The 26,975-nt window shown below is 50.1% G+C and overlaps 1 protein-coding gene and 1 long non-coding RNA gene across 4 annotated transcripts; one reads left to right on the forward strand and one right to left on the reverse strand.

The window, feature by feature from the left end:
* Positions 1 to 26,975, reverse strand: FXYD6 (FXYD domain containing ion transport regulator 6). 3 transcript variants are annotated; one of them, XM_037505356.2, is made up of 8 exons: positions 26,865 to 26,975; positions 6,302 to 6,364; positions 5,166 to 5,204; positions 4,979 to 5,053; positions 4,367 to 4,403; positions 3,569 to 3,618; positions 3,053 to 3,103; positions 1 to 1,244 (listed from the first exon to the last, which is right to left on the reverse strand). In XM_037505356.2, exons 2-7 carry the CDS (start codon positions 6,357 to 6,359, stop codon positions 3,075 to 3,077), a joined length of 288 nt encoding a protein of 95 aa, XP_037361253.1. In that variant the 5' UTR covers positions 6,360 to 6,364; positions 26,865 to 26,975; the 3' UTR covers positions 1 to 1,244; positions 3,053 to 3,074. The 3 variants fall into 3 exon arrangements, with proteins under 3 accessions (XP_037361253.1, XP_054549107.1, XP_037361251.1); XM_054693132.1 differs by having other exon boundaries at positions 5,166 to 5,201; positions 26,865 to 26,899; XM_037505354.2 differs by lacking the exon at positions 26,865 to 26,975 and adding an exon at positions 26,805 to 26,853.
* On the forward strand, positions 15,359 to 19,592 carry LOC119240717 (uncharacterized). Its single transcript, XR_005124180.2, has 4 exons — positions 15,359 to 15,501; positions 15,820 to 16,065; positions 16,682 to 16,781; positions 19,440 to 19,592. It is a non-coding gene; the product is annotated as an uncharacterized LOC119240717 (long non-coding RNA).

The following is a 26,975-nucleotide window of genomic DNA, read 5'->3' on the forward strand; positions in this document are numbered from 1 at the left end:
AAGGAAAGCACCACAGAGCCACTAGGAAACAATGGTATTTTATTCCTTTTTGTTGTCGTTAGGAGGATACAGATCACAGCACAGAGAACGCGGTCCCGGTCACAGCGGCACGGTTTGGCTAGTTTCCACAAGAACACGATGGACAGGAGGGAGCAGGATCTGGTTGAGTTTCCACTCTCTTTATGGCCTTTGCCCTCACGCTGGGCCCTCGCAGCACAGCCATCACTGCACTCACCTCTGACACTGGCAGGCAAAGTAAAGGGTGCAGGCACCATCGCTGCCACCTGACCAGTGAGACATGGGCAGAGAAGCAAAAGCCCCCTGCTCTTCCTGCTGCCTGCCCCAGGGCGCTGCCCTAACAGGATGGATCCCCTCTGCTGAGGCCTGCCAGAGACCCACATCAGGGCCTGGAGTCTGAGTCAGGGAAGGTGGGGGTGGGGGATGGGGTTCCAGAGCCCATGGGGTTATTGCTGCAAAGATATGCCAGGGGCACATACCCCAGAGGCAGAGTAGATGACCTGGGCCTGGAATCCCTGGCCACTCTGCCACAGGGTGGGGCAGGTGGGGACTCCATGGTAGGTGCCCCCAGGAGAAAAAATGACCCTCAAGGGGCATAGCCCACCTGAAGACAGAGCTGGGCTCACCGGGATCTTGCCATGAATTTCTAATTGCTAGCAGACCCTCAGAACTACTTGGGTTGGGATGGACTATGGAAGCAAGGTTCTTTAAAGGAGTGAAGTGAGACCTTGAAGACTGATCATGAAGGAGATGTAAACCTTCCCAAGTCCCAGAACACCTGGAAACTCCTGCTGAGCCCCCACGTCTACATTCACCCCTAAATCAAGAGAAGGGACTGCTCTCCAGGGAAAAAGGAGACTCCCAGAAGCGGGAGGTGGTGGAGGGCCATGGGGGAGCAGGGAGAAGCTGCTGGCCTGGTGGCTCAGCTCCTGCCCAGAAAAAGGGGCCCAGGCTCACTAACACAACATGATCCACAGACGAGCAGCCACGAATACCACGGTCACCACACACACAGACACGTCACAGGAGGGGGCGAGACCTCAGGCTGCAGGGGGCGGGTGTTAGTTGCATCACTGAGTTGAGGACTGGTTTTGGGGGGTTGGGGGGAAGGCGAAACACAAGTTCTTGGCTTCTCCTGGGGAAAGAACTGTGCTGAAGTGGCCAGTTTTCTTAAGCATCAGCATTGGCATCTAAAGGTTCAAGCAGCTGCCTTCAGGTTCTGGACGCTGAAGAGGGAGAGAATTTAAATTAAAACCAAATTGGGTTCCTTTGAGGAATTTTTACCAGCTCTTGTGTCCCAGCGCTCAGCACACCCCCTCTGCCCACAAAAACTCATGCATGAGACCCACGCTAAGTGCCAGGCTCCTGGTAAGCACAGAGACTAAGCCTGGCACACAGGGAAAGGAGAGGAGGCACAGGGTAGGGTGGTTCCCAGGGGAGGGTGCTCTCGGCGGGCTGGGAATGGTCAAACCCAGGGTGGGTTTCTGCTGAAAATCAGATCACCCTAAGATTCTCAGAACTGGTGTCCTCAAGGTGTCCCACTTTGGCCTGTAGAGTATTTTGAGCTAAGGAAGAGCAGTGAGCTCCCGAAGGCGAGGAGAAGCTTCAGTCCTTGCCTGAGTCCTTCACCCTTACCTAGTAGAAGAAGAAGTTATCTTGTCCTAAGCCTCGGCTCTTTTCCTAAGAAGCCATCCTGCTCCCCCCTTTATGACCTAGAAAAATGTAGTTTGGGGGAAGGGTCTCATCCAGTTGTAGGTTTATCAGTGAACATGTCCTGGATGAGGTACCCCTCCTTGTCAGTCATGTAAAGTCCCCTCTCTCTGTGATGCCCAGGTCCTTAAACACATGTTAAACAGCCCCAGTCTGCTCCATTATGCTTTAGAACTTACAGCCACGTGAGTTCTTCATACATGTTATTCAATTTTGACCTTTTCATATACTTATCTATCTGATGATAATTTGTCCATCCATTCAGCCTTAGAAAGACCCAGATGGGGTGGGGGTGGTTCCCCCAGTGCCCCAATATCCCTAGTAGTTGCTGACAGCCCTGAGACTCAGGAAAGACCTCAGGAAATAACTAAAATGCTACATAAGTAGACCTTGTAGTGACATTCACAGTGAAGGCTGGGCTATCGGGTGTTTTAGAGCCAGAAATCTCTTCTCGCTTACTATTTAGGATACAGTTATATACCTGTCTGTTAGACCTGTTTGTATGAGAAAAAGGACAAAAGTGAGCTGACAGCAGACTGACCCTACCCCCTCACCCCAATCTATTCCAGGGTTTGTCACACGTGGGATGGACAGAAGCAGACAGGGGCAGTGAAAATGGCAGTGAGCTACAAAGTCCCAAGTTTAAGTTCCATCCTGAACCTACTACCTGTGTGGCTAGTCACTGGCCTCAGTTTCTTCATCTATAAAATGGGGCTAACCCCCTCCCAGCCTACTTGTGACAGATTCGAGTGAGTTCATGGGGGGAAGGGGGGTGGACAGGGAAAGCCCTTTGAAAACTGCAAAGCTTTTAACAATTACTAATTTCCTATATCCCTACAATAAACAATGAAAACAGATACTAAAGTCAGTCCCCTTAGTAGATACTGGGAACTGATAACAGTAATATGGGGGTAGGGAAGTTGTTAATATCCTCCCCACTTCTACGTAGGGCTAAAAAGTTTCATAACAAAGTTGTTAATTTAGTTAAAAAGTGGCCCCAGGTACTTTCTGTATTATCAGGGGAAACCACTTCCTTTATGCTTTGGGAGTATTTCACTGATTCTCCTAAATTGTGCCCACATACAGTCAAGGTGACATCCTGTTAACCTGACCTTTGCCATGTATCGGAGGCCCCTTTCCAACTGCTTACTGCACGCATGTGGGGTGCACCTTGCATGGATGTTTGGGTCCGTCTCATCGCTTCTTTCATACACAAGACTGCTCACCATGTGGCTCGTAATAAAACCTGTGCCCACTGCAAATTCTCCCCAGCGACTCCCCGCCAGACCCCAGTGAGAGCCGAGGAAGACCCGCAGCCTCCTACCTTCCCACCTGAGGGCAGCACCTCAGTTCTCTGCCTTCTGGGGCTCTGTTGCTGGAAAGAAAATTAGAAGGGATTGCAGTACATAGACCCTTCACCCATTGCAACTTGTGCCTGACTCTGGGGGAGCCTGACCCCAAAAAGCAAAAGGGGGACTTGAGTGGGATTTCAAGTCAGATAGACCTGATGCAAGTGACCTGCAGGTTTTAGGAACTTGGCAGGCTCCTCCACTTTTCCCAGCCCCTTGCTGGTACATGCAGCTAGTGCTCCCACCTCGTGGGGCTGTGCTCACTACAAGGACCTGTGTGTGGCATCCAACACACAGCAAATGTCAGGTCTGTTTGGTAGACGTAGGCGGGGGGCAAAGCTTCATGGGGGCCCTGGACACCCCTCTCCTGGCACTCTAGAGCATGCAGCAGCTTGGGAGGCCAGCATATCTGGTAAGCATCCCTCCCTAGCCAGATGGGGCTGCTTGCTCATTCCCTCCCTTCCACTTGGGCAGAAAGTCCCGACAGGTACCGTTGGCGGTGATGAGATTTTCCACCTGGGCCTCCTCGTCCCCAGGGGCCCTGCAAGAGGAAGAGATGCAAGCCTGTCAGAGGGCTGCAGGCAAACCCAGAGGGCCTTGCCATGCTCCCTGCTGCTGCACAGCCACCTCCATCCATCTCCTCTGAGTCATCTGGGCTAGAGGGTGAGGGGGATGGGAGGAGAAGTTGCTACTGCAGGGGCAGAGTCCAGGGACTCCCAGGCATGGGTCAATGTCATCCTCTATGAGATCTAAGAGGGCCTAGGGCCACCTGAGGGCTTGGGTTGGGTCCTACCCCCAGACTTTGGATTTCTGAGGTGCTGAGCTACCCATAGTTACTGTAGTAGGCTAATGGGGTGTGCCCTTTATGTGGGCAGAAGGTAAATGAAAGGAAACTCAAATGTCTACTCAGTTCAAAGAGCCTCATGAATCAGGGACAGGCAGGGATGGTGTCACACATCTAGAGAGAGACCCTGAGGCCTCCACTTCCCCTCTCACCAGCTTGGCTATCTCCAGGACCTCCAGACAAGATTCCAGCACCTTCTATCCCAGCCCTACCCCCATATACATCAGAAGAGAAAAGAGTGAGCTAACCCTCAGTGTTTAGATCCCTCCTTTTGCCCCAAAGTCTGCCTGGCAATCTTCAAAGCTTCTAACTTGCCCCCAACATACAGCCTTTTTCTGAGACAAAAATCTCAAAGAATATTCATTTGGGGTCACACACCAGGGGGGGTCCCCTCCCTGTTCCCTCCTAGTGTCACCTCAGATGTCCACAGCCTTGGCATCCTTACCGTGGCTTCTGATTGAAATTGCACTTGCATCTGCGACCTGAAACACACAGAAACCATCTGAGGTCATGCTCTAGGCTCAAGCTCAAGGTCATGCTCCTAGCTTGGCCACAGCAGGGCTGCCCTGTGAGTCTGTGCAGACTATGGGACCACAAAAGTAACCACCCCCCACCACCCCTGAGCATACACAGCATGCACAGCTATATACAGCCATCCTAGGTTGGAACAGCATTCCTCTGAGACCAAGGTTCAAATTCAACAGCTTGGATGTCTACACCACAGTTGGCTTGATCATGGGAGTACGGAGAGCTCCATGTAGACCAGACTTAGGAGCACCTAAGGACAGCCTGTCTCCCATCTCCAGTGACTCCCCCACGTCTGCCCTACAGGATGCAGCACCAGGACAGCTACACTGCCCTTATCTGTGTTTACATCAAGCACTTATTTTGTTCATGCTTTGCTGGTAGATTACTGAGCACTAACTACATGCGCAGCACTGTATTAAGTCCTGAAGATAACAGGGACACAGTCTCCAGCCCGTCCTGGGAGAGAGACAACAGCAGGCTCCTACACAGTTCTCCTTAGGCTGAGCAGTGAACAAAGAAACAAACTTACTTAGGATAAGGAGGATCCCCACCAAGAAGAGGACCACAGCAAACACCAATCCCCCAATTCTCAGAGTCTGGTAATCTGTTGAAGAAACAAGGGTGAGAGAGGGAAGGGCCAGGGCCAGCGCATCCGTCCCTCCTCTGGGCAGGGCTGTGCCTCCTGCCTCCCCACTCAGAGTTATGCAAACACTCACCATAATGAAATGGGTCCTTTTCTTTTTCCTGCTCAGCTGCTGCCAAAAGAAGCAAGCATGGTCAAGAGGATGACAGTACCACATCCTGGCCCTCAAATATTTTACCTGCCTCACAGGCTTCACTCCCCACAAAGGGGTTGCTGGGAAGCAGGGTTCATTAAAGAGACACCTGGAGAAGCAGAGAAGGTGAGCCTGCCTGCTAGGGTCAAACTGAGGACCCAAGGCAGGTGCAGCTCAGGGCTCCAGGAGGATTCTGCATTCACAGCACATCTGCATGTATTGCCTCTTATTCTTGTGTCATCCCTATAAGGCAGGGGCTATTATCCTCTTGTTAAGATGAGGAAACTGAGACCAAAGAAGGGCGCATGACTTGCAGGAGGCCAGAGTCCAGAGACTGATGTGCTAGTCTGGTTTCCAAGATTCAGACCAAGAGTCTACAGCGGTCTGGCAGGCTTGAGGATTACAGGCAGACCCTGCTGGAACAGCCCAAGTGTGCAGTGGTGGGGGAGTGGATCAAGATGTGGTGTAGATGCACAGTGGACTACTACTCAGCTATGAAAGAAGAGGTTCTGCCATTTATGGCAACATGGTGAAAGGCTTATGCTACTGGAATAAATCAGAAAGAGAGAAAATACCAGATGATCTTACTCATATGTGGAATATAAAGAAACAAAGTAAAGAAACAGACAAAATCAAACCCAAACAAACCCTTGAAACCTGACTGCAGAAATGAGGCTCACAGAAGGGCATGGTAGGAGGAAGGAGGGGGCCCACTGACTGTGGTGGAGTGCTTTGGTGGTGTGATAACATACGTTTGGAGAAGTGTGGACCTGTATCTCTAAAACATATATGGTGTTATAAACCAACATTACCTTGATTAAAAATAATATTTTAAAATAAATAAAGGGAGAACTTGCTGAGCCTGTAGGGAGAGGTGGGCAGACTGGGTTAGGGTCTGTGAATAGCTGCCACCTTCTAGGACTTTCTCTGCTGACTCATGGGTGGGAGTTGTGATCGGACGTGAAGAACCTAAGAGAGCCCCCCAACTCTAGCATCCCAAAGGAAGGGGCAGACCCTTCTACCAGGAAGTGCTGTGGCTGCCATCTTGTCCAGCCAGGTTCTAGAAGGGTACTTACCACTGACCAGGACCACAGGGGCCAGCAGGCTGCATAGAAAGATCAGCACCACCTCCATGGCGTCTGGGGACAGAGGGAGGAAAACATGATTCTCTGCATGGGAAACTCCACACTCAGACCTCAGCCTAACCAGGGACCCAATTAAATTCCCAGGTCCACCCTCAGCTCTCTCCATGTGCTAAGTTATCTCCATAACTAACAAAGCAGCTAGCGCTCTGTTCAGCCTGCTTCAGCCTGCTTCACGCATGAATTCAACGAATACAACTGAATTAATAGAATTAATAGAATCATTTTTGCAGCTGTAGAAGCTGAAGCTTGGTGAGGTTAAATGATCTCAAGCTAGTGAGCAGCACAGCCTAACCCCGAAGCCAACTCAGGAACTCCTCCACCATGCTGCCTCGCTGGGAAAGCCATAAAACCTCATCGGCTTTACAGATGTCCTTACCTGTGTCCTCTCCAGACCACCCTGGATCTCTAGTTCACTAACAAGTCTGTGACTTCCTAGTCTGGTTTCCCACCGCCAACACCCACTTGGGAGTTCTCTATGTCAGATTAAATGGGACAGGTAAACCAGTGCCCCCTAGTCTGACCAGCTGGGTGGGGCAAGACCTTGCTGTTTCTATGTAAAGCCTGCAATGCTGACAGCTCTCCCCCAAGTTACTCCGCACACTCTCCCTTCTTAAGTGTCAGAGCCAAGTCTTTAGTTCATAATCCTCCAGATCAGAGGATTGATCAAACAACACAAGCCCAGAGACTGGTTCTCTAAGCATCAGCACTGGGTGTCTCCAAAGGAAGCCTGAGGTTTCTGCTCAAAATGTCAAGTCCTTGGGGCCTGTGGGGTCCAGGCCCAGGATGGGCCACGTGGATAGAGGCAGAAGGCAGGGCCAGGGGGTCCCTCCCAGTGACTGTCTTCATTCCTGGGCTGATAGGAGTATGGCAAAGAGCCAGGGAGGAGAAAGGGGAAAGACAGCAGAACTAGGAACACCCACAGCTATTTCCTTTTTCTGGTGAGGAGAGACTGCGGGTGGCCTGACCTCTGAGCCAGTGGCCAGTGGCCATGCTGGCTCTGAGATCACACCCTCTTACTTTCCTGGCCCTAGCAAGCAGCTCCCCAGCTGCCCTTCACTACTCACCCACCAGAGGTCAGAACAGCTGCCTCCTCAGACTCCAGAAGTCAATTCAGGAAGCAATTATCAAAAGCAGGGATTTGCTTTTAATGCTATCTCATTCAATATTTGTATTTCCTTTAAGTTTTACATTAATTGTTTACATGTAATACATATAATAAAACACATCAATAAGTTAAATACCCATAAACAAGTACCTTAAGCAGGCGACACCAGTGGCCTAGGGGTTAAATCTTATCACTATCATGGCTATGGCCTGAGTTTGCTCCCCACCCAGGGAGCTGACCCACATGGTGCAGCAGACCTCTCCTGTCTCCTGGCTGCTCCCCTCAGCAGTGTATTTCAGTAAATCAGCCTGTCCTGCTCCCCACTCTGTCTCTGGTGAACCCTCTTACCCCTGCACTTCTGGCCTGTACCCCCATTCTACACAAAAAAATTTTTAAAAGAAACATGCTGTTTTGATGTACATATGTACTGTGTGATGATTACCACAACATCACACCTCCATACCTCACAAAATTACTTTTCATGGCGAGAACTGTTTTTCTTTCTTTTTTTTTTAAACATTGTTTTTGTTTTTTTTTTAATTAATTTATTTATTTGTACAAGCACCGGGTACAGTCAGAAGCGCGGGAGGGTGAGAGAATTCACCAGAGTCAGAGCGGGGAGCAGAGCAGGCAGAAGGACCGAAATACACTGCTGAGGGGATCAGCGGGCGGCAGGAGAGGTCTGCGCGTCATGTGGGGCCCTCGCCTGGCGGCCAGGGATCGAACCAGCGCCGCAGAGGCTGCAGGGCAGCTTCGCAACCCAGCGCTCAACCGCTGAGCCACCGGGGGAGGCCCTAGAACTGTTTTTCTTACTCACTTCCTCCCCCTAGTGGTTGAGAAGGTACACAAGCCATTTCTAGTCTTCAGTCATTGAAATTTTGCTGTACGCATCTGCTATAGGCTAAATGTTCACATTCCCCAAAATTCATGTGTTGAAACTTTACTCTCAATGTGACATTTAGGAAGCAGAGATTTTGGGGGGTGATTAAGTCAGAAGAGGGGAGCCCTCATGAATGGGATTAGTGCCCTTATAAAAGGGACCCGAGTGCTCCCTCCTCTCTTTTGCCATTGACACAGTGAGAAAAACAGCTGTCTATGAAACAAGAATCCAGCCCCCATTAGACACTGAATCCGCCAGCACTTTGACCTTGGACTTCCCAGGCCCCAGAACTGTGAGAAACACATCATGTTCTTTATAAACCTCCCAATCTATGCTATTCTGTTACAGCAGCTTGAACAGACTTAAGTATTTGATTTAACAGACTCAAACATCCTGAAGTTAAAAGGTATACTAGCTATTCGGTATCATACCCTTCTAGAAAACAACAATAGTACAAATGACCCCCTTCCTGATATATTGATACATGCTGCTATTGTACACACTTGCAGTTTTCTTAATCCTATGAAATAGGATTAAATTACATTTCATGGAAATAATGTTTGCTTTGATTTGCCCATGCATGCAGTAGCCAGCCTTCAAGAGAGCCCCCAATACCTCCTGTCTCTACATCCTTGTAGTGTCCCCTCCCACAATACACAAGGGTGAGTCTGTGTGACCAAGACAATATGGCAGAGCTGAAGCTATTTCCAACATTAGATGGTAAAAAGCATAACTTCCTTTCCTTGCTATTGTTCTTCCTTCTCAGGCCCCTCCCCACCTCCCCTCCCCAGTGCTTGCTCTGGGAAAAGTTACTTCCCTGTCTTAAGAAAATTCCAGCAGCCCAGGACAAGGCACACATGTGAGTCAGCTCAGGCGCAGGGGCCCAGTGTCCTGTGGTTGCCACCCTGCAGACAGCTTGACTGCAACTTCCTTGAGGACCCCAAGAAGGGTCACCCGGTTAAGCTGCTCCTCCATCTCCTGACCCTCAGAAACTGCAAGGTGATAGTGTCTGCTGTTTTAATTGAAGCTGCTGAGTGTGTGGTAACTCATACACCCTATGTGCCTTCTGATTTGTTGGTGATGCTTTCTGAATCTGTTACCCTTCAAGCCATTTTCCTTAAGTTCCTTAAAATTCTTTTAGAATTTTCTTTAACAAAAACCTATTCAGAGTCCTGTCAACTGTTTGTATTCCAATAATTCCAACCCTTAGTATTCAAGTCTTTATGTAGTCCCTGACTGGAGACAGGAGCTGGGACTGGCTTCTAACAAACAGAACATGACAAAGGTGATAGGATGTCACACACATGATTGAGTTTTCTTAGATAAGGCTCAACCGTGGCTCTCCCTCGCTAGCTTGAAGGTGAGCAGTCATATTATGGGAGGGTCTATGGGGAGGAATTATGGGAAGCTCCAGCAGCTGAGAGCCGCCCCTCATCAACAGCCAGCAAGAGAACAGGCACTTCATTTCTCCCACTAAAGGACATAAGTTCTGCCAACAATCTGCGGGAGTCTGGAAGTAGATTTTCCCCTAGTTGATCCTCTGATTAGGCCACAATTCTAATCAGAGAAGAGCCCAGGTAAGCTGTGCTGGGCTTCTGACCTACAGAAACCATGAAGTGACAAGTGTGTGTCCAGTGGCATTTTGTGGTAGTATTAGGCACCAGTAGAACACTAATGTAACCCTATCCCTGAAAGGTAGTGTGGCCACGGACTTGGTTTTAGGTTGATAATTATTTTGGCTCAGCACTTTGGAGATGTGATTCCACTGCTTTCTGATTCCCAATATTGCTGCTGGAGAATCTGCTGTTTATTGTCAAATGTGGATTTATTTCTGTGTATTCTGATGTGTTTCCTTTACCCACGGATTCATCCTTTTTATCAATTTTGAAAAACACTCAGCCATTCTCTCTTCAGATATTGCTTCTCCTCCCTTCAACTTTCTCTTCTGAAACTGTGAAAATGTCAGATGTCCTCATTCTACTTTCCATATTGCTTAACTGCTCTTTCATTCTCTACTTCCACGTTTCTCTGCGCTGCATTCTGAGTAATTGTTTCAGATTCATTTTCCATTTACTGATTCTTTTTCAAATTATATTTAATCCATTAGTCAACATATCCATTTCATTTTCTATTTCAGCGATTATATGATTTATTTCTAAATGTTTTATTTGGTTCTTTTTGGAATTACCTGGTCATTTTTCTTAGTCTGTGTTGCCTGCACCTTTTTTGGATCCTGTTTTTTTCCTTCCAACATTTCCCACACAGTTACTTAATATTCTTTATCTGATAATTCCAAAATCTTAAATCCTTGTGTGTGTGTGTGTGCCTGGGGCGGGAGGTGTATGTCAAAATCTATTTGTTGTTTCTGGGCTTGTCAGTCATGGTGTCTTGGTTTTGCCTCTGCTTGGCCACCTCTGATTGTGAGATCATATTTGCTAGTTTTTAATCTGTGGGAAATAGTCCTGGAATAAATGCTTTCCTTGAGAGGATGTGTTTTTTTTTCATGGAGTCCAAGGGCAGCAGATATCAACCTTGTATCATTTTAGTTCCTCTCATGAGTCCTGGACGTAGAATCTCTGGTTTGGTTCCTAAATTTTGGGGGCCCAAAGCTTATTAAGTCCCCAGAATTCAGAATGTCAATTCATTCATTCTAAAAGCAGCTCTGATTAGGTTCTGATTACATGTCACATAATCGAGTGTTAGTTTTATCTCAGAGGCCTGTAGAGTTTTCAGTTTTCAGGTAGTCCCTGGTTTGGGAAGAATATCGACCAGGGATTAGATGATCTCCTTACTTATGAGCCAAGCACTGTAATAATAAATCTGGTTTATCTGGGCTCAGTTTTTGTGTTTTGGTTTTTTGTTTCTTTTTCTTTTTTTTTTTTTTTTTTTAGTAGAAAGTCCCTCCAGTATACTGTCAGCCAATCCTACTATCCTAAATACTTTTTTAAAAGTATGAAATAAAATAAGATTGAGCACCTATTGTTTATAAAATCTTTATGGCTTGATCTTATTTTGATTTGGGACAGGCTGAGGGAGAAAGTCAAGTTCACTGCTATTTCTCAGACTAAGTCTCATCTCCAAGTTACATATGTTCTTTGCTCAGCCAGTGGGGAGACCTGACTTAGGACCTGGAAGGAAGGTAGAACTAGACAATAAAAATCTTCTTATTCTAGGAGCCTTGATGTGAGTATTGGATGCAAGGAGGAAGCGTGGAGGACATATGGGCCAGGGTTCCCACAGTGGCCCCTTGACCAGTTCTAGCTAGTTGGGAGTAGGAAAGGCTCATGTCAAAGTTTCCAGCCCACTAGTTGCTGTGCTTCCTTTCAGCTCCCCCACATCACCTCCACAGAATGCTCAAGTTCAAGTCAACCCTACTACACACAATGAATTCTTAGAGATAATTCTAGAGTTATATTTATTCTAAGTTCTGCAAGAGCTAAATAGATGAACAAGATACAAATCATCTTCCAAAGGAGCAGGGTTTAGAAGCAGAGGGCTCTGACATATCAGCAGATACAGCGAATGTGAAGAAAGCTCCACAATGGGGAGAGACCACATGAAAGAGGAAGCTGTTGGGCAAGGAGAGAGGAGCAAGGAATATAACAGGGCACTTGGGTCCTTCACAGAGACATTTCAACTGAACCGTGAACACAGGATAGGATTTTGAGGAGCAGCAGTAAGAAGAGAGAGAAGGAAGGACATTTTCGCAGAGGAAACAGCACAAGCAAAGGACGAGAAATTGGGAAGCAGAGACACAAACAATCAAGTACAATCTTCAGGCTTTCCATTCAATAGTGGCTGCCTGAGGGGGCTCCTCAGAAGGAGTCTGAATGAGGGCCAGCAGAGAGGGCGCATCCACTTGGAAGAGGGCAGGGCCATACAGCAATCTCCCAAGTATTTGCCATTTTAGAGTACGACACCTTCCCCAAAATTGAAGAAGCAGAAGCGAGTGAGTGGTGAGAATTCTTGTCAGAGAATTGGGGTCAGACTGTGGAGACTAGAATGCCAGGCTAGAGGAATAAAGGCCTGATTTTTGTATTCTGAAGAAAACATTTCTGATCAGGTTACAGTGTGCTGCAAGTAATACTGTTAAAGATTTGGAGAGTGACAAACACCCCACTTCTTTAAGCTGCCGCCCAGCCACTCCTCAGCACAGGCCTCCCGTGGTGCTTTTTGGTCCCTAAATTTATTTTTTTTAAATCGTGGTGGTGGAATCACTGGCAATGCCCCTGAACCCAGTGATCAAGTGCACACACAGAGCCTCTGATGGAACACAGAGTGCCTTCTCTTACTGCTCCCCCAGGACACTCTATCTGGTCCTCCCCCCCCCCACTCAACACCCCTCTGTGTCCCCCACCCGCCAGCTATTACATTCCTTTCTCCCAGAAAGGAGAGGGGGTATGTTTAGGAGGGGGTGGGAGTGACCGGTCTTATTTCCAGGCCATCTTTGGAGATGCAAGGGAAGGAGGGATCACTGGAAAAGAGAGAGCAGGACCCAAGGTGGAGCCGGGAGGAGCTGGGGGTGGGGGTTCAGGAACACAACACTAGCCTCCATGTGCATGCCGGGGGCATCCTCATCAGAGGCACAGGGACCTGCCTGAGGCCCGGGTCCCTGGCGCAGATTTCTAGAGAAGTCAGCACTGGTAGAAGGGGGAGTCCTGAGCCTCCTCAGTCTATTGTTCCCCAACTCTCAACCTCTAGATCACTGAGCCATCTCCCCATCTGGAAAATGGGCCCATCCACATTTTGCTTTCCTTATAGCATCTCATGAGAAAGAATTTGGTTTACACTCATTTTTCTTCATCTTCCATGTTCTCACTTATCGCTACATTGGTAAATGGCTGACATTTCAGGAGGCAGCAGCACTTCCGTGTTAATTTTCCTCCTGATCTCCTTGCCATGTACACACATATCTCTGCATGTGCAGGAGAGAGCAATCAGAGAGTTTCTCCGGCAATTATCTTCCCATACTGAGTCACATCATTTCACATAACTGCTGGGTAAAAGTAGCTCCAAAAGAGAAGCCACTGATTGGGAACAGAGCAACATACTATATTATGTTGGATTCTAGGCAGCAATGAGGTAGATCAGAATATCATTTCTATTGTGAAAATAACTCAGAAACAACCTCCCTTCAAAATCACAGGCTCCAAATTACTATGGTGCTTCATTATGCCTCCCCAGCCCCAAAGCCTCGCTCCCCTTCCCTTGCAGCCTACCTGCTTGCCTTCCTTCAGGCTCAGCTCATTGAAAACATGCCCAGAGGCCTGGGTCCTGGCAGAATCCCCCCAAAAGATGAGCCTCCTCCCTCCAGACAGGACCAGCTGGAAATGGCCCTTCTATGGGGTGGCAGAATGCCTGCGCCCCATTGTTTAGGGTGATTGGCAAGCCCAGGCTGTTACTGTGTGCCCGAAGGACATGGTTTAACCTAGGATAGATCCAAATCTTTGGGACAAGAAGCTGTTAAAAGAAGACTCCTCTGTATATACACAGGATATACCTAAGATGTGAGGCTGACCAGCTGGGAGTTGGAATCCCAAAATGCCAGAGTGAGTTAGAATAATTGAGCTAAAAGTGCTTACTTTTTATTTGAGGAAACTGAGGCCCACACAGAAGTGCTGCAGCCAATTCATCCAGTAGGCCAAGGGCAGAGCTGGGCTCAAGGTCACACCTCCCACACACTGTTCCCACACACAGAGACGGGCTGGTGGGCAGGCCAGGGTCCGAGGAGAGGAGTGGCTGTGAGGGGCAGCAGGGCAGGCTGAGCGAGGTCTGAGAGACTCGGGCAGCCAGAGAAGAAAGGAGGGTCACCAGGGCACTGAGAGGATAGCAGGCAGCACCTCACAGGCCCCTGTGCTCTCCATTAGAAGATGACCTTTGACCAGGGATGTCAGGGGCAGCACTGGCTTCTGGGGAGGAAAGTGATAGAACTGTCTAGAAAGGTCCTTCAATGTGGCATATATACACAATGTAATATTATTCAGCAATCAAAAAAGATAAACTCATGCCATTCATAGCAATGTGGATGGCACTAGAAGGAATTATGCTCAGTGAAATAAGCCAGAAGGAAAAAGAAAAATATCGGATGGTTTCACTTATAGCAGGAATATAGGGAAGCCCAACAAGACATCAGTGTAAAAAAATAATAACAGTACAAAACACAACAAAGCAAAAACAGGCAACTATAAATCAGAGACATCCTGCAGGGGAGGTGGTGGAGAGGGATGAGAGGGAGGGAGGGAGGAGCACAGGGGACTGAGGTGATGGTGCACAGGTGCATTGGGGAAGGAAACTCTATGGGGGCTACACCTGAGGGGGCGGGGGAAGCAAATATTGTTTAAAAATGAACAGATGTAAAAAATGAAAAAAATTAATATAAAAAAATGAAAAAAGAAAGAGGAAAAAAAATAGAAAGGGCCTTCAGAAGGCATGGAGTCCGGCTCCTACTTTCTTGACAGGGGGGGCTAAGAGAAGCTCAGAAAGTCCTTTCCAAGCATCCCCCTGTGCTGTGTGGGTATGTTGGGCACTGGTGCTTTAGATCTTAGAAGGTCAGGCCTTTTCTGAAAATCAGAGAAGACCAGGACAAAATATTAGCATGGATAAATCAGTCTGATTTCCTGGCAGAGAGGTGGATTCTTTCTATTCCTGAGACGTTACTAAGTCTCACTGTTTGAGAGCAAAGTGGGGAGAGGGTAGCCTGATCTATTTGTTATTAAGCAGGGATTTTCTGGAGACAGAGGATGGGCCCCAGTGGTCTCTTAGGGTCTCCTTAGCCTTGGGTTCTGTTATGAGGGGAGCCATCGGGGTCAATTCCACATGCTGATGAATGGGGTTTGGGGCAGGGGTTAGCACAAACCAGCTGATAATGCCCAAACCCATGACTTGGCTTTGGAACATGTTTTAGTTCTATGAGAATGTAGGCATCACAATGCCTCCATGCCAGAAAGGCTGGATTGTTCTCCTTGACCTTTTCTGGCACCCCACCCGCCCCCACTGTCTCCTAGTTACTCCAGCCACACCGGGCAACCAGGCGTCCCTGGCCTCACAACACCTCCTCACTCACACAGCTGCCCTTCTCGTCTCCAAACTGTCACTGCCTTTCTGCTTCCCACCTTAGCTGCTCTGGCTTAAAGTTCTCTTGGGATGGTATGTACTGGAGCAAAAAGAAAGCAAAGAACAAAAGGACAGCATCTACTTGACCTTCAGTGTCCAGCTTGGCTCTGGTCCTTCCTGGCTGAGTCCTGCCCTCCTCTGTATCAGGCCTCTGTACCTCATGTCCGAGCACAGGGGTGAGGCCCACACTGTAGCCTCAAATGCCCAACTTCTCAGATCCTGGAGCTCTCCAGCCACTGTGACTCAGAGCCATGACCAAGTTTCAGCCTCTGTCTTTATAAAATGGAGGGTGGATTTTTCATCTCTGGCCCCTCTTGGAGGTTGTTTAAAAAATTTCCTTTATTCACATAGCTGCATGATACAGCTAACGCCTCCTGGACTATTAAAGCCTCTATGCAATGCTGCTAGATCCAGGCCGGGCCATCCACCCACCTCCTAGGTCCATCCACCGCAGTCAGGGTGCCCTTGGAGCCCCAAGCCTCCTGCCGAGGTACCTTCTGGGTTAGAGCTCCTTGCAGCCCAACCCCCACCCACACTGCACATCCTGGGGCAGCAGCCTGGACCAGGGAGTGTGAGCAGAAGGTGGAAGAAAGACAGGTGAGTCTTTCAGGTGGTAGAGAGCAATGAGGCTAGAGGAATAAGCTGGCAATTGGGAGCTGGAGGTGGGGACAGAGGTCTGCCTGGAACATAAGAGCCCTACGGACTCCATAGAAAGAAATAAGAGGATCAGAAAAGGCCTCCCTGGTGGCACAAGTGGCTAAAACGCAATCTATGAAGCTATCCACAGCCACTGCAGCACAAGTTCGATCCCCGGCCAGGGAGCTACCCACATGGTGCAGCAGACCTCTCCTGACTCACCCTCTGCTCTCCTCAGCAGTGTCTTGAAAGACACTGCTTGAAAGACATTTGCCTGTTCTGTTCCTCACTCTGTCTCTGGTGAATCCTCTCCCCTCCCCCCCACCCCCACAACTCTGGCCTGTACCCCTGTTCCTGCATGCATAAATAAATAAATCTTTAAATAAAAAAGAGGATCAGAAAATTCTGAGTTGGAAAGTCCATATTTGAAGCCCAGTCTAAGGGTCTGGATTGGATATGAGAGTTGATAATAATCATTACAACAAAGAACACAGATCAGGCAATATTCTTTGTGCTTTAAATATTTATACCTAACAAGAGCCAAGCAGTACATATCACCACCCAACCCATTTCACAGGAAAAGTAATAGAGGCAGGAAAAGAAAGGTCCCTTGGTGAGGGAGAGCGGGATTCTACACATCGGCCAGCTCAGCCTACCCTCCAGCTGGTGGAAGAAAGGTAGGCAGCCTTCCTGTGGTAAGCCCAACTCCAGCCCCTACCCCCACATCCCAGGAGAGGGCTCCTGGGCAGACCCACCTTCCCAGGCAGCTGCCCCTTGTTTCTAGTCCCTACCCAGGCCCAATGGCTCAGGCTGCAGTGTCGCCTTCTGAGGGAGTCCCACCTGGGCCCCCATCAGTGTGCCTCTCCAAGAGGGCTGGGCCCTGAGGTGCAGAGGCAGAGCCAAGTGGACTTCTATAGACGGGGGTGCTGTGTTGAAGGTGCCCTAATTCTCCTGCCTTCTTGGGAGGTTTAGGGGCAAGATGTATTAGAACAGAGACACTCCAGTCCACTTTAGCCCTGGCCCCTTGGTTCCTGTGGCTGTCAGAAGAGAAAGGGGGAGCAGCTGTGTTTTGTGTGCTCCCTCTTACCTGCGCCTGTCCCCTGCCCTGGTGGCTGAAGGGAATGCTGACGTAATGCTGATAACCCGAAACATTTGGAAGACACCGTAGCCACGTGTGATGGTGGGTTCAGCATTTTAAGGACTAAAAAATGAGAGGTTCTGAGCTGTACTTGCCCAAGGTCCCACCACTAACAAAGGCATGACTGGCCTCCTAACTCTGCCTCCCTAGCAACAAGGCAAGTTGAGGAAACCAAGGGAAAGGGAAAGGCTGGTCTAACTGAAGACCCCACGGGGCTCCCACAGGGACAAAAACCACCATGAGAACAACCCAAATGAAGTCAGCTTCATGTGACATCACATAATCCTGCCCAACTCTGCTCTGTCCATTATAAATGATGTTAGTGTAAGGCAGGGACCCCAGAGTCCTCTCCCCAGAGGAAAGGGAGGGGGGCCTGGCACAGCCTGCAGTCCTCGCCAGACCCCAGCTGTTCACAGGTGCGCAGCCTCCTACCAGCTGAGCTCAGCACAGACCCTCCTTGTTCCCTCTCAGCCCCCACCCACCTCGAAGCAGCTGCTGGGCCCCCGCTGCTCTCTGCCCAGCAGCACGTAGAGCACTCCAGCCGGGAGCTGGCCAGTGGCCCAGGTCGGCAGGAGGTGATCTGTCCATCAGCACTCAGCTCAAGGGGGTTGCCAACAGAACTACCAGTCTGGCAACCAGCAGCTTTGCCAAAGGGGCTGCCAGGCTATAAAACCAACCCCCCTTTTTTCCTGGTAAGATAGAATTAAATTAGGGAGTAGAACTGAAATCTGGATGGTTCCCACTCAAACATACAGCCACACCCACAACATTGTCCCAAGGAGAGATTTTTTTCACCAAAGATTTCTTTTAAAATATGTCCAACCTAAACAGTCATTTATATCTTGGCCTGAGTTATTTAATCAGATTGCTCTCCAAAGGGCTGAGACCGGCCTGCTTCAGGTGGAGAAAGGAGGGTAATTTTGGAACCAGTAATATTGGAAAGAATGGGTAACCAAATTAGCAAATATTTAGTGATGGCCTGCGTTGTCCAGGAACTTAGCTCTCCACTGAGGAGCCTCAGCACCCCAGTCCGGCCTCATGGAGCTGACAATCTGACTAGACAGGGTTTCTCCCCAGCTCAGTCTCCATATTTATCAAAGACCCAGCCATGCTTACTCCAGCATTGCTCTGTAATCCGGTCTTTCTCTTCCACCATGGTTCCAGAAGCTATTGCTCCCCTGGGCTGTCAGCTTGCAGAATGTCACAGTAGTTGCCCACGTCTTTAAGCTCCTCCCTCCAAACTATCCTGGACATTGATCACTGTGTGACTAATCTGCCCATATGCATTCTGATCCCTTCCCTCCCAAACTAGTTCCTGGTGCTTCAGGATCCTAGTTATTGTTTAAAAACCGAGCTTTTCATTCTAGCATATTAATGCGTCTAAGTCAATCCCTTTTCTATCCTTCCACTGTTTTCTCCCATTCACCTAAGATGGTCTACTCCAGTCTCCTGCCACCTGTGCACCTACCTCCACGCCTTCATGTTATGTTCCGCTTCTTTCACTTAGAAACCCTCCTCATCCCTATTACAGTTCTCAATCTGGCTGTACTTTTGGATCACGTGGAGAACTTTTTAATAATAACAGCAAAAAACAATGGTGATAATTCTTGAGAATTAACTGAGCCCCATTAAATTCTCAACTCTGGAGGGTGTGGCCAAGGCAGCAGCAATTTTTAGACTCTCCCCACTGACTCGAACATGCAGCCAGGGGTGAGAAATGCTCTTTGCCTTTCTCACCCGCCCCAGTCTCTGGCTGACCGCAGACTTCTCCCTCAGGGCACCTGCCCCTGCCATAGCAGTGACTGGGCATACAGCACATCATACGTCACCCTCTCTTTAGTGAGCTTCTCCTAGCTGAAAAGTCCTTGCTAGCCCATGACTTGACACAGTTGGGGCCAAACAGACAGGTGGTGAGAGCCCGCTGACAGACTGTCGTGCTTGTCTGGGGAGTGTAAAGATCTCAGCTCCAATCGCCAGGCCCACAGCTGCACTAGAGGGAGTTCTGAGAACCCAGTCCTGCGGACAACAGAGGAGTCATGTCTCCAGTTTGACCCCCCTGGGATGGCCCAGCCCCTGACCTCTGGGGTCTTCTCCCCACACCCAGAATCCCAGTGTAATCATGAAAAAAACAGCAGACACTTCCCACTCGGGGGCTATCCTACAAAAGACCCAACCCCTCCTTCTGACCACTGTCAAGGTCACCAAGCACAAGGTTGTCTGAGAAACGTCACAGCCAAGAGGAAGAAGAGCCGTGACAACAAAAAACAGTGTGGTGTCCGGGGAGGATCCTGAGCAGAAAAGAACAAGAGGTAAAAACTAAGGAAGTCTGAATACAGGGTGGCCTTTAATAATGTATCCATGCTGGGCCTCCCCTGGTGGCGCAGTGGTTGAGCGCTGGGCTGTGAAGCTGCCCGCAGCCTCTACAGCACCGGTTCTATCCCCGGCTACCAGCGAGGGTCCCACATGGTGCGACAGACCTCTCCTGCTGCGCCCGCTGCTCCCCTCAGCAGTGTATTTCATCAGTCTGCCTCTTCTGTTCCCCGCTCTGGCTCTGGTGAATTCTCTCACCCTCCCGCACTTATGACTGTACCCAGTGCTTGTTTAAATAAATAAATAAATCTTAAAAAAAAAATGTAGCCATGCTGGTTCACCAGTTATAACAAATGTATCACACTAATAACATTCACACTAAGATAAGCTACTAATAATAGGTGGGACTGTGTATGGGAGGTGGAGGGAGTGCTGGAACTCTGTACTACCTGCTCAATTTTTCTGTAAATCTAAAACTGCCCTAAAAATTAAATTCTATTATAAAATAATAAGCATTTAAAAATTCTGTCATCATTTCCACATCTGCTCACCTTCCTGGCAAGCATGTGGAGTCCTGTGCCCTGTTCCTGGAACCTGATGCTTCTGCATACAGGGGCTGGGCTTCTATGGTCAGAACTGCAAAGCCCACTTTATGTGCCAGCAAAAGCACATAAAGTTGCTTTTTAAAACAAGTGCTCTGGATTCAGCCAGAGGTCGCTGATGGATCACTGGTCTCCAGAGGAAATGCAGTATGTCCTCCTGATTTGCATTTTAAATGCCCAGCAAATAAATAATGAAACTTCAATTACACTATTTAATAGCCTAGTTTGAAATGACTGGCCAGCTTACAAAGTTCCAGAGAGAGGCTGGTGAGCCCACAGGAATGAGCCTGGGAATGAGAGGGCAGAGTGGTGACTTTCTAGGAGGCCCAGGGGCTCACAGTGGCTTTGGTCATTTTCCTGGGTGCCCCACCCATCCTTCCCGATAGGTGGCTGGACAGCCTGAGAGTAGGGCAGGGTGCTCTGGTGCAGAACATCATTGCTGACATCTCCAGGGTGAGCCCTTCCCACTGGGCCCTCTTGTCACAGAGTCCTTAGGCCTGGGAGGACCCCCCTGAGTAGCCCTGTCACTGGGATTCTGCACATCACCCTTCATTCATGGAGGTGGGCACCCCCCTTCCGAGATGGGAGGCCAGGTCTGCAGGCCCCATGACTCAAAGCCAATCCACTGGCTGCACTGAAGCAGGAGGAAGGGAAAAAAATTCCTTTATTATATAGCAAAGGAATAGTTATTTTCACCTCAGGCACCTTTGCCTTTAATGTGGAAGTATTTCTGGGGAAAAGAAACATGGCTGGAAGAAGAAAAGAACTGATCTTGAAAAGAAATAAGGGAAACAGAATTCACAAACCACACAGGTCTGGTTTCTAGAAATCTCCCTGGAAAGACCCCCAAGCTTGCTCACCAGAGGGGGCACAGGGCCTTGCTGCCACCCCATTGTCACTGCGGACTGTAATAGTCTACACAGCATCACCCATCAGTACCCGTGGGCTTCTCACAACAGCTGTGAGGGGCAGGTGTGTAGGGCAGTACCGTGTGGTCAACTCCAGCGAAGGCCAATGAACTGAAGTTGCCCAGAGCAACTCAGGGAACATGACCCAGGCCTGCCGCCTGCCAGCACAGGAGCCCAGGCCCCAAAGGGATCTCAGTCTGGTTCCAGGGAGTCTGGATGGCGGACAGCATTGCACAGCACCCTGGGCCCGGGCCCCAGCAGGCTGGGCAGGCGTGAGCAAGTCAGGCCAGCGATGGAATTGCCTCCTCCACATGCCTGCTGACAAAGGCCCATTCAAGAGAGGCCAGACAAGCAGCGCCAGTAGTAGAAACAGAAACTCGGAGCAGTTGCCAGGGCCAGAGAGCAGGGACCAGGCCCACAGCATGCAGCCCACAGCCAGACCACAGTGCCAGGCAGAGTGGCCAGCACCCTGCCCCTGCTGAGTAGACCACCTCCTTAAAAGCACAGCTCTTGCCTATTATGTTTGATCCTTGAGAGCATTGTGCATGTATTTACCTCTTGGGGGTAGAAGTGGCATGGGGCCCTGACCCTTGGGCCTCACACCTAAAAATCAGCCCTAGCTCTGGATGGTGAGGATGGCATGTGTGGATTTGCTTGGCCTTGTCTGTCTGTTTCAGGAAACACAGGGTACCCTCCTTCTTGCCTCATTCCCCCTATTCCCTGGGGGCCAAGGCCCTTTTCTTCCCACCACTGCTGTGTGCCTCCTTGGTCAGACTATCCTTGGGGACAGAAGCACATTCTGGATCTTTAGCACTTAGCATAGTAGCTGTTTGATAAACGTGGCGGGCTGAATGAACACATGTTTCAGCGTCATTATCCCTTTACGTCACAATCTAATTCAAGCTCAGACAACCTGAGGATCTGCACAGAACTATAAAGGAATTTTTTAACTTTATCAGCTCTGCCTCCCCCCAACCTTATTTCTGCTCTCTGGGTGTTTTTCAAATCCCCACAATCAAAACATTGTGATGATTCAGCTCCCCTCAATTGATTTCAGCCCTTAAGCATCTCTCAGACCTCAGATGGGGGCAACTTCTTAGTGTTTTAGACTCTCTGGGCAGACTGAGATAATGCATGGTCTTAAGGGAACGTACAACTTGGGAAACTGTGGTGTTCACCAGTATGAGTGACAAGCAGGGAGCCAGTTTTAAGGGACAAATGTCCTTTCAATACCTCCCAGGGGGAGAGGGCTTTCCCCGCCACGCAGTCCATTCACACATGCTCCCTGTACTTTCTCTGTGTGCCCAGCACTAAGCCAGGCACTGGGAAGACAAACAGATCTTGCTGTTGAAGAGGTATATTGGGAGGTGTGTGTAAAAGATGCAGGCACAGTGGGCATGGACTCTAAGAGAAGAACCAATAGGCATTCATGGGTACGGGTTGGAAAAAAGCATGTGTGTTTACTGGGAATTAGGAAAAGCTGTTGAAAGAATATTTGAAAGGAGTCTTGAAGGTTGATACAACAACAGCGCAAAAATGATGTTATTTTAACCACAATGTTACTATCGCAATTCTTTTTTTATATATTTATACATACAAGAACTGGGGTATAGGCCAGAGGTGTGGGGGGTGAGAGGATTCACCAGACACAGAGTGGGGAGCAGAACAGGCAGACTGACTGAAATACACTGCTGAGGGGACTAGTAGACGAGACAGGAGAGGTCTGCCACGCCATGTGGGTTGCTCCGTGGCCGGCGGGGATCGAAATGGCACTGTAGAGGCTGCGGACAGCTTCACAGTGCTGTGCTCAACCACCTGCGCCACCAGGGCGGCCCCTCATTATCGCTATTCTGATAGCAGTTGCATCCTCTGAGTGTTCACTAAATGCCGGGCATCACTTTACACAGCTTACCCCACTCCATCTGCACGCTCATCAGGCAGACGGGGAAACAGACTTATAAAAGTTAAGAGCCCGAGGAAGTAGTGGAAGTCAGATTAGAAGCCTAGTTGGTGTGTCTCCAAAGACAGCCATCCACTACGCAGCAGGCTGGGGCCAGGGCACATTCCGGGGAGGGCATGAGTATAGGCAGGAGGTAGGAGATATTAATACAAGGTGTAGGAAGACTGCCGGGTTGTGGCTGGAGAGTAGCTGCAGCTGGATTAGGGTTTGAGGACCAGTGCCAGGCACTGTCCTTACACCAGAGCCACGGGAGGCCTGACCCAGCTGGGCCTGATTTGCAGGATCCCTGCTGCATGGATTAGGGCTGAGAGGATGGCAGTTAAGAAGCCATCAGAATGGGCTGGGTGAGAGCCTGCAGCCAGGAGAGGGGACAGGCGCGTGGCAGCCAGTGAGCACACATGTGCTTGTGTGCTAGATGTGCAGGGTTATGTATGTGTGAGGAAGGGAAGTGTCTGAGTGTAAGCGCACGTGGAGGGCCGGGAGGGGGTCCTGTGGAAGAAGCAGGCTGTAGAACCTTTCTGGAGGGAGGTGCAGGTGAGGTAAGCAGGGGGACAAAGGAAGAGAAAGGAAACATCACTCGTACCCAAGCAGAAGGGCTCTGTTCCAGTGAACAAGAAACCATTTCTCAGCTCTGCTCGGCCCTGAGAAGCCCACAGAACCCAGCTCACAGGAGGGCTCCGAACATTTGTTCAAAGACATATGAATGGTTTGGAGACTTTGGTCTCTCCGGAGGTCTGGCTCGGCTCCCAGCTGTGTGGTGGTCACTGTCATTCCAACTACAATCGCCCTCATCCTGGCTCCCTCTGCCCCAGTCAGATATTCTGAGTTGGAGCAGCCACATTCCCATGGCCTCAGCCTGGTCCCCAGGGCCTCAGCCTTCCTGGGCCTCCTGCCAACCCCCTCCCTGCACATCTTTGCAACAAACGTGTTCCTGTGTAAGCCCCAAGCTGGCTTCAAACGTTCCCAGGTCAGGGGCTCCTCTCCTCCCTTCCTTCCCAGAGCAGAGAAGATGCTGCCAAATTGGTAACAAGCTTTTGTCTCAGCCAGAGATGTCCTGCTCCTCATCAGGGGCAGAGAGCTCTGACCACACCCCTGTCACTCCTATCACACTCTCCCGCTGGCCCAAGGTTTTCCCTCCTGAGGACTTCACAGACACACCAAATGACGACCTTGGGCCTTGTCCTCTCCGGGATACCTCTTTCAAGACATCACCCAACCCCCATTTTTGTTCTGGCAGAACAGACAAGGTAGACCCCAGCGCCCAGGAGGGTCTGGCTCCCAAAGCCCCAGAGAAGAAAACCTAATCTCAGCTTCTTGGGCACTTCTGGTCCTGTGGGGTAAAAGGCAGCTTTCTCCAGAAGACTTTCCCACTCAACTCAGCTGAAGCCTGAATTATGAAATAACGAATGCAATTTGGCATTCGAAAATTTAAAGGGTGAAATATCTTAGAAATCATGGACTGTGAACCCCCTAAAAATAGGACAACACTGACAGATGTGGAAATAGGGATCTAAAACCTTGTAGGCTTTCCGTTGCTCTCGAGTTTAAGTCATCTCTGGCTTTCACCTGTGCCTGGTTTGCATCCACAAGGCACTCTGTGGAATAACGCATTTGCCTGAGGCAGAGAGAAACTAGAGCCTGGAGCTGCACCTCCAGGTAGCCTGCGAGCCTTTAGCTCTGCCCCCTGGGTCTTTGCTTTCTCCATCAGGGTGGGGGGAGGGAGGGGCAGAGGCTGGTGGGTGATTTGGGAGCCAGGACATCCAACACTGTAACATGAGTGAGTTCAATCCCCAGCCAGCCAGGGAGCTACCCACATGGTGCAGTAGACCTCTCCTGTCTCGCCCGCTGCTCCCCTGAGCAGTATGTTTCAGTCAATCTGCCTCTTCTGCTCCCCACTCTGTCTCCAGTGAATCCTCTCACCCCCCCACACCTCTGGCCTGTGCCCCAGTTCTTGTATGCATAAATAAATAAATCTAAAAAAAAAAGAGTCAGAAGGTCTCAGACACCGCGAGGGTATAACCTCTGAGCCTCAGCTTCCCCATCTACACGGTGTCCTGACTGAATGTTCCCCCAAAGCATCTTCCGGTTCTGAGAAATCTAGGCTTCTGAGGTCGAGGACTGTCTCTTCCTCACCAGCCTGTCCTCCATAATTAACACATAGTAGGTGCTTAGAACAATTCATTGGATGATTGAATGAAATGGAGCCTCAGTCAGTCCAAAAATCACAGGGAGGCCAGGAATGCCCCTTCTTCTAACTTGAGACCTATCTGGAAGTACGTGCGTGTGTTGGGGGAAGCGACGGCATATGCTGATGGGGATGTGTGTGAGCATACACAGAGCAATGGGGGTGTGCAGCATTCTGGGTGAGTGTATGCGGTGTGGTATATGCATGGTGCCTTTGGGGTGTGTGTCGTGTATAAGTGGTGTGATGTGGGTGAGTGGTGTAGGTGTGACAGTGTGTTTATGGAAGGTATGTGGCGAGTAGGATGTATGGTGTGTCCTGTGGTACAGAGGGATATATGTTTGGGGGGTTTGTGATGTATCCCATGGGGGGAGAGTGGAGTAACATCAGTTTGGGGTGGAGGCTTAGCTATCTAGGGTCTCCTACCCAGAGAAGCAAGAGATAACCAGTATCCAGGCAACCATGTTGGGGGGAGGGGAGGAGGTATGGAGGTGAGGAATGGGCAGGAAAAGGAGGTTGAGAATTGAAGAGGCGTTTCCATAGCAACTACTAGGCAGGTCACGTGCAAAGGGCGAAGTTGCGGAAACAGATACACACATCCATCCATACATGTGAGGGTGGCTGGGCCCCCAGAGTGGGGGTCCTTTCATGAGGACAAGAGCTGCCCACTGATCCATCCCCAAACCTGGAAATGCAGGCCCGGCCGGAGAGCACCAGGAGACAAAGGAAATAGAGACAGAGGCACATTCGTGGGCAAACCCGGGTCTGGGAGTTGGCAGCAGAGACTAGGGCAGGCCCTTCCTCCAGAGCTCTGCTCCTGGCTCCCACCCTCCAGTGCCTTCTCTACCAGAACCATCCTAGAGTGCTTTTCCCACCAGCCACCACTTGTAAGAGCCAGAAACAAGCGCCAGGAGCCCCAGGCTGCGCTTTCAACTCTCCACAGAAGCCCAGTGAGACACAATGGGGGAGGCCCTGCCAGGGCCAGCCCTGCTGGAGAAATGGAGCTGGGCATGAGAGAAGGAGGGAATGGGGGTGGCGAGAAGGGGCTCTCAAGAAAACAAGGGAAAAAATTGGATAAGCAAGAAGGAAAAAAATTGACACAGATGTTCCCATGAATCCACATGCCCTAGAACCCCTGTTCTATATCCACCCCCCCCCCCCCCCCCCCCCGTCCCCTTGGCTGCAGCCCCAGCCACCTCCCACCATGCCCCAAAGCACCAAGCCAGCAAGTTCCATTTTGTACTGCTCAGGTGTCCAAACTCACACCCGGCCACCTCCCCCATCTTCGCATCTCCAAGCTCCAATCAAGGGCCCAAGGCTCCAAGTATCCTAACAAAGGGAAAACTCGCCCCTGAATGCAGAGTGGGCGCAGCCCTCCTCCCTTCTAAACACCATAGCCTCCAGCTCCCGCCAGCAGCGTCAGGCCCCCCAGCGCCCAGGCGTGCCCCCGCCCCCGGCCTCTCCTCCCTGCACACCCCCACCTCCTTCTTCTTTGCATCCCCAAGCCCTGCAGTTGCTGGGGGTGGGGGGTGGGGAGACGACTCACGCCCACCGATGGAACCAAAACACGCAGCCTCTGCGCCCCGCGATCGGTCCCCACCTGCGCCTCGTTCCCTCCAAAGACAAAGAGCCCAACTTTGCCACCTCCGCAGGCGCTTACCGGCGGAGCGCGGCCCCTCGGAGACGATCCCAGGAGGATGCGCGGAGTCCCGAGGAGCCGGGGAGTGGCGGGGCTGGGGGCAGGGCGGTGGGCGAGGCTTTGGCGGCTTCG

The sequence above is a fragment of the Talpa occidentalis genome, unplaced genomic scaffold (assembly GCF_014898055.3).
Source record: "Talpa occidentalis isolate TD23 unplaced genomic scaffold, MPIMG_talOcc4v2.1 talOcc4.12, whole genome shotgun sequence".
NCBI lineage: Eukaryota > Metazoa > Chordata > Mammalia > Eulipotyphla > Talpidae > Talpa > Talpa occidentalis.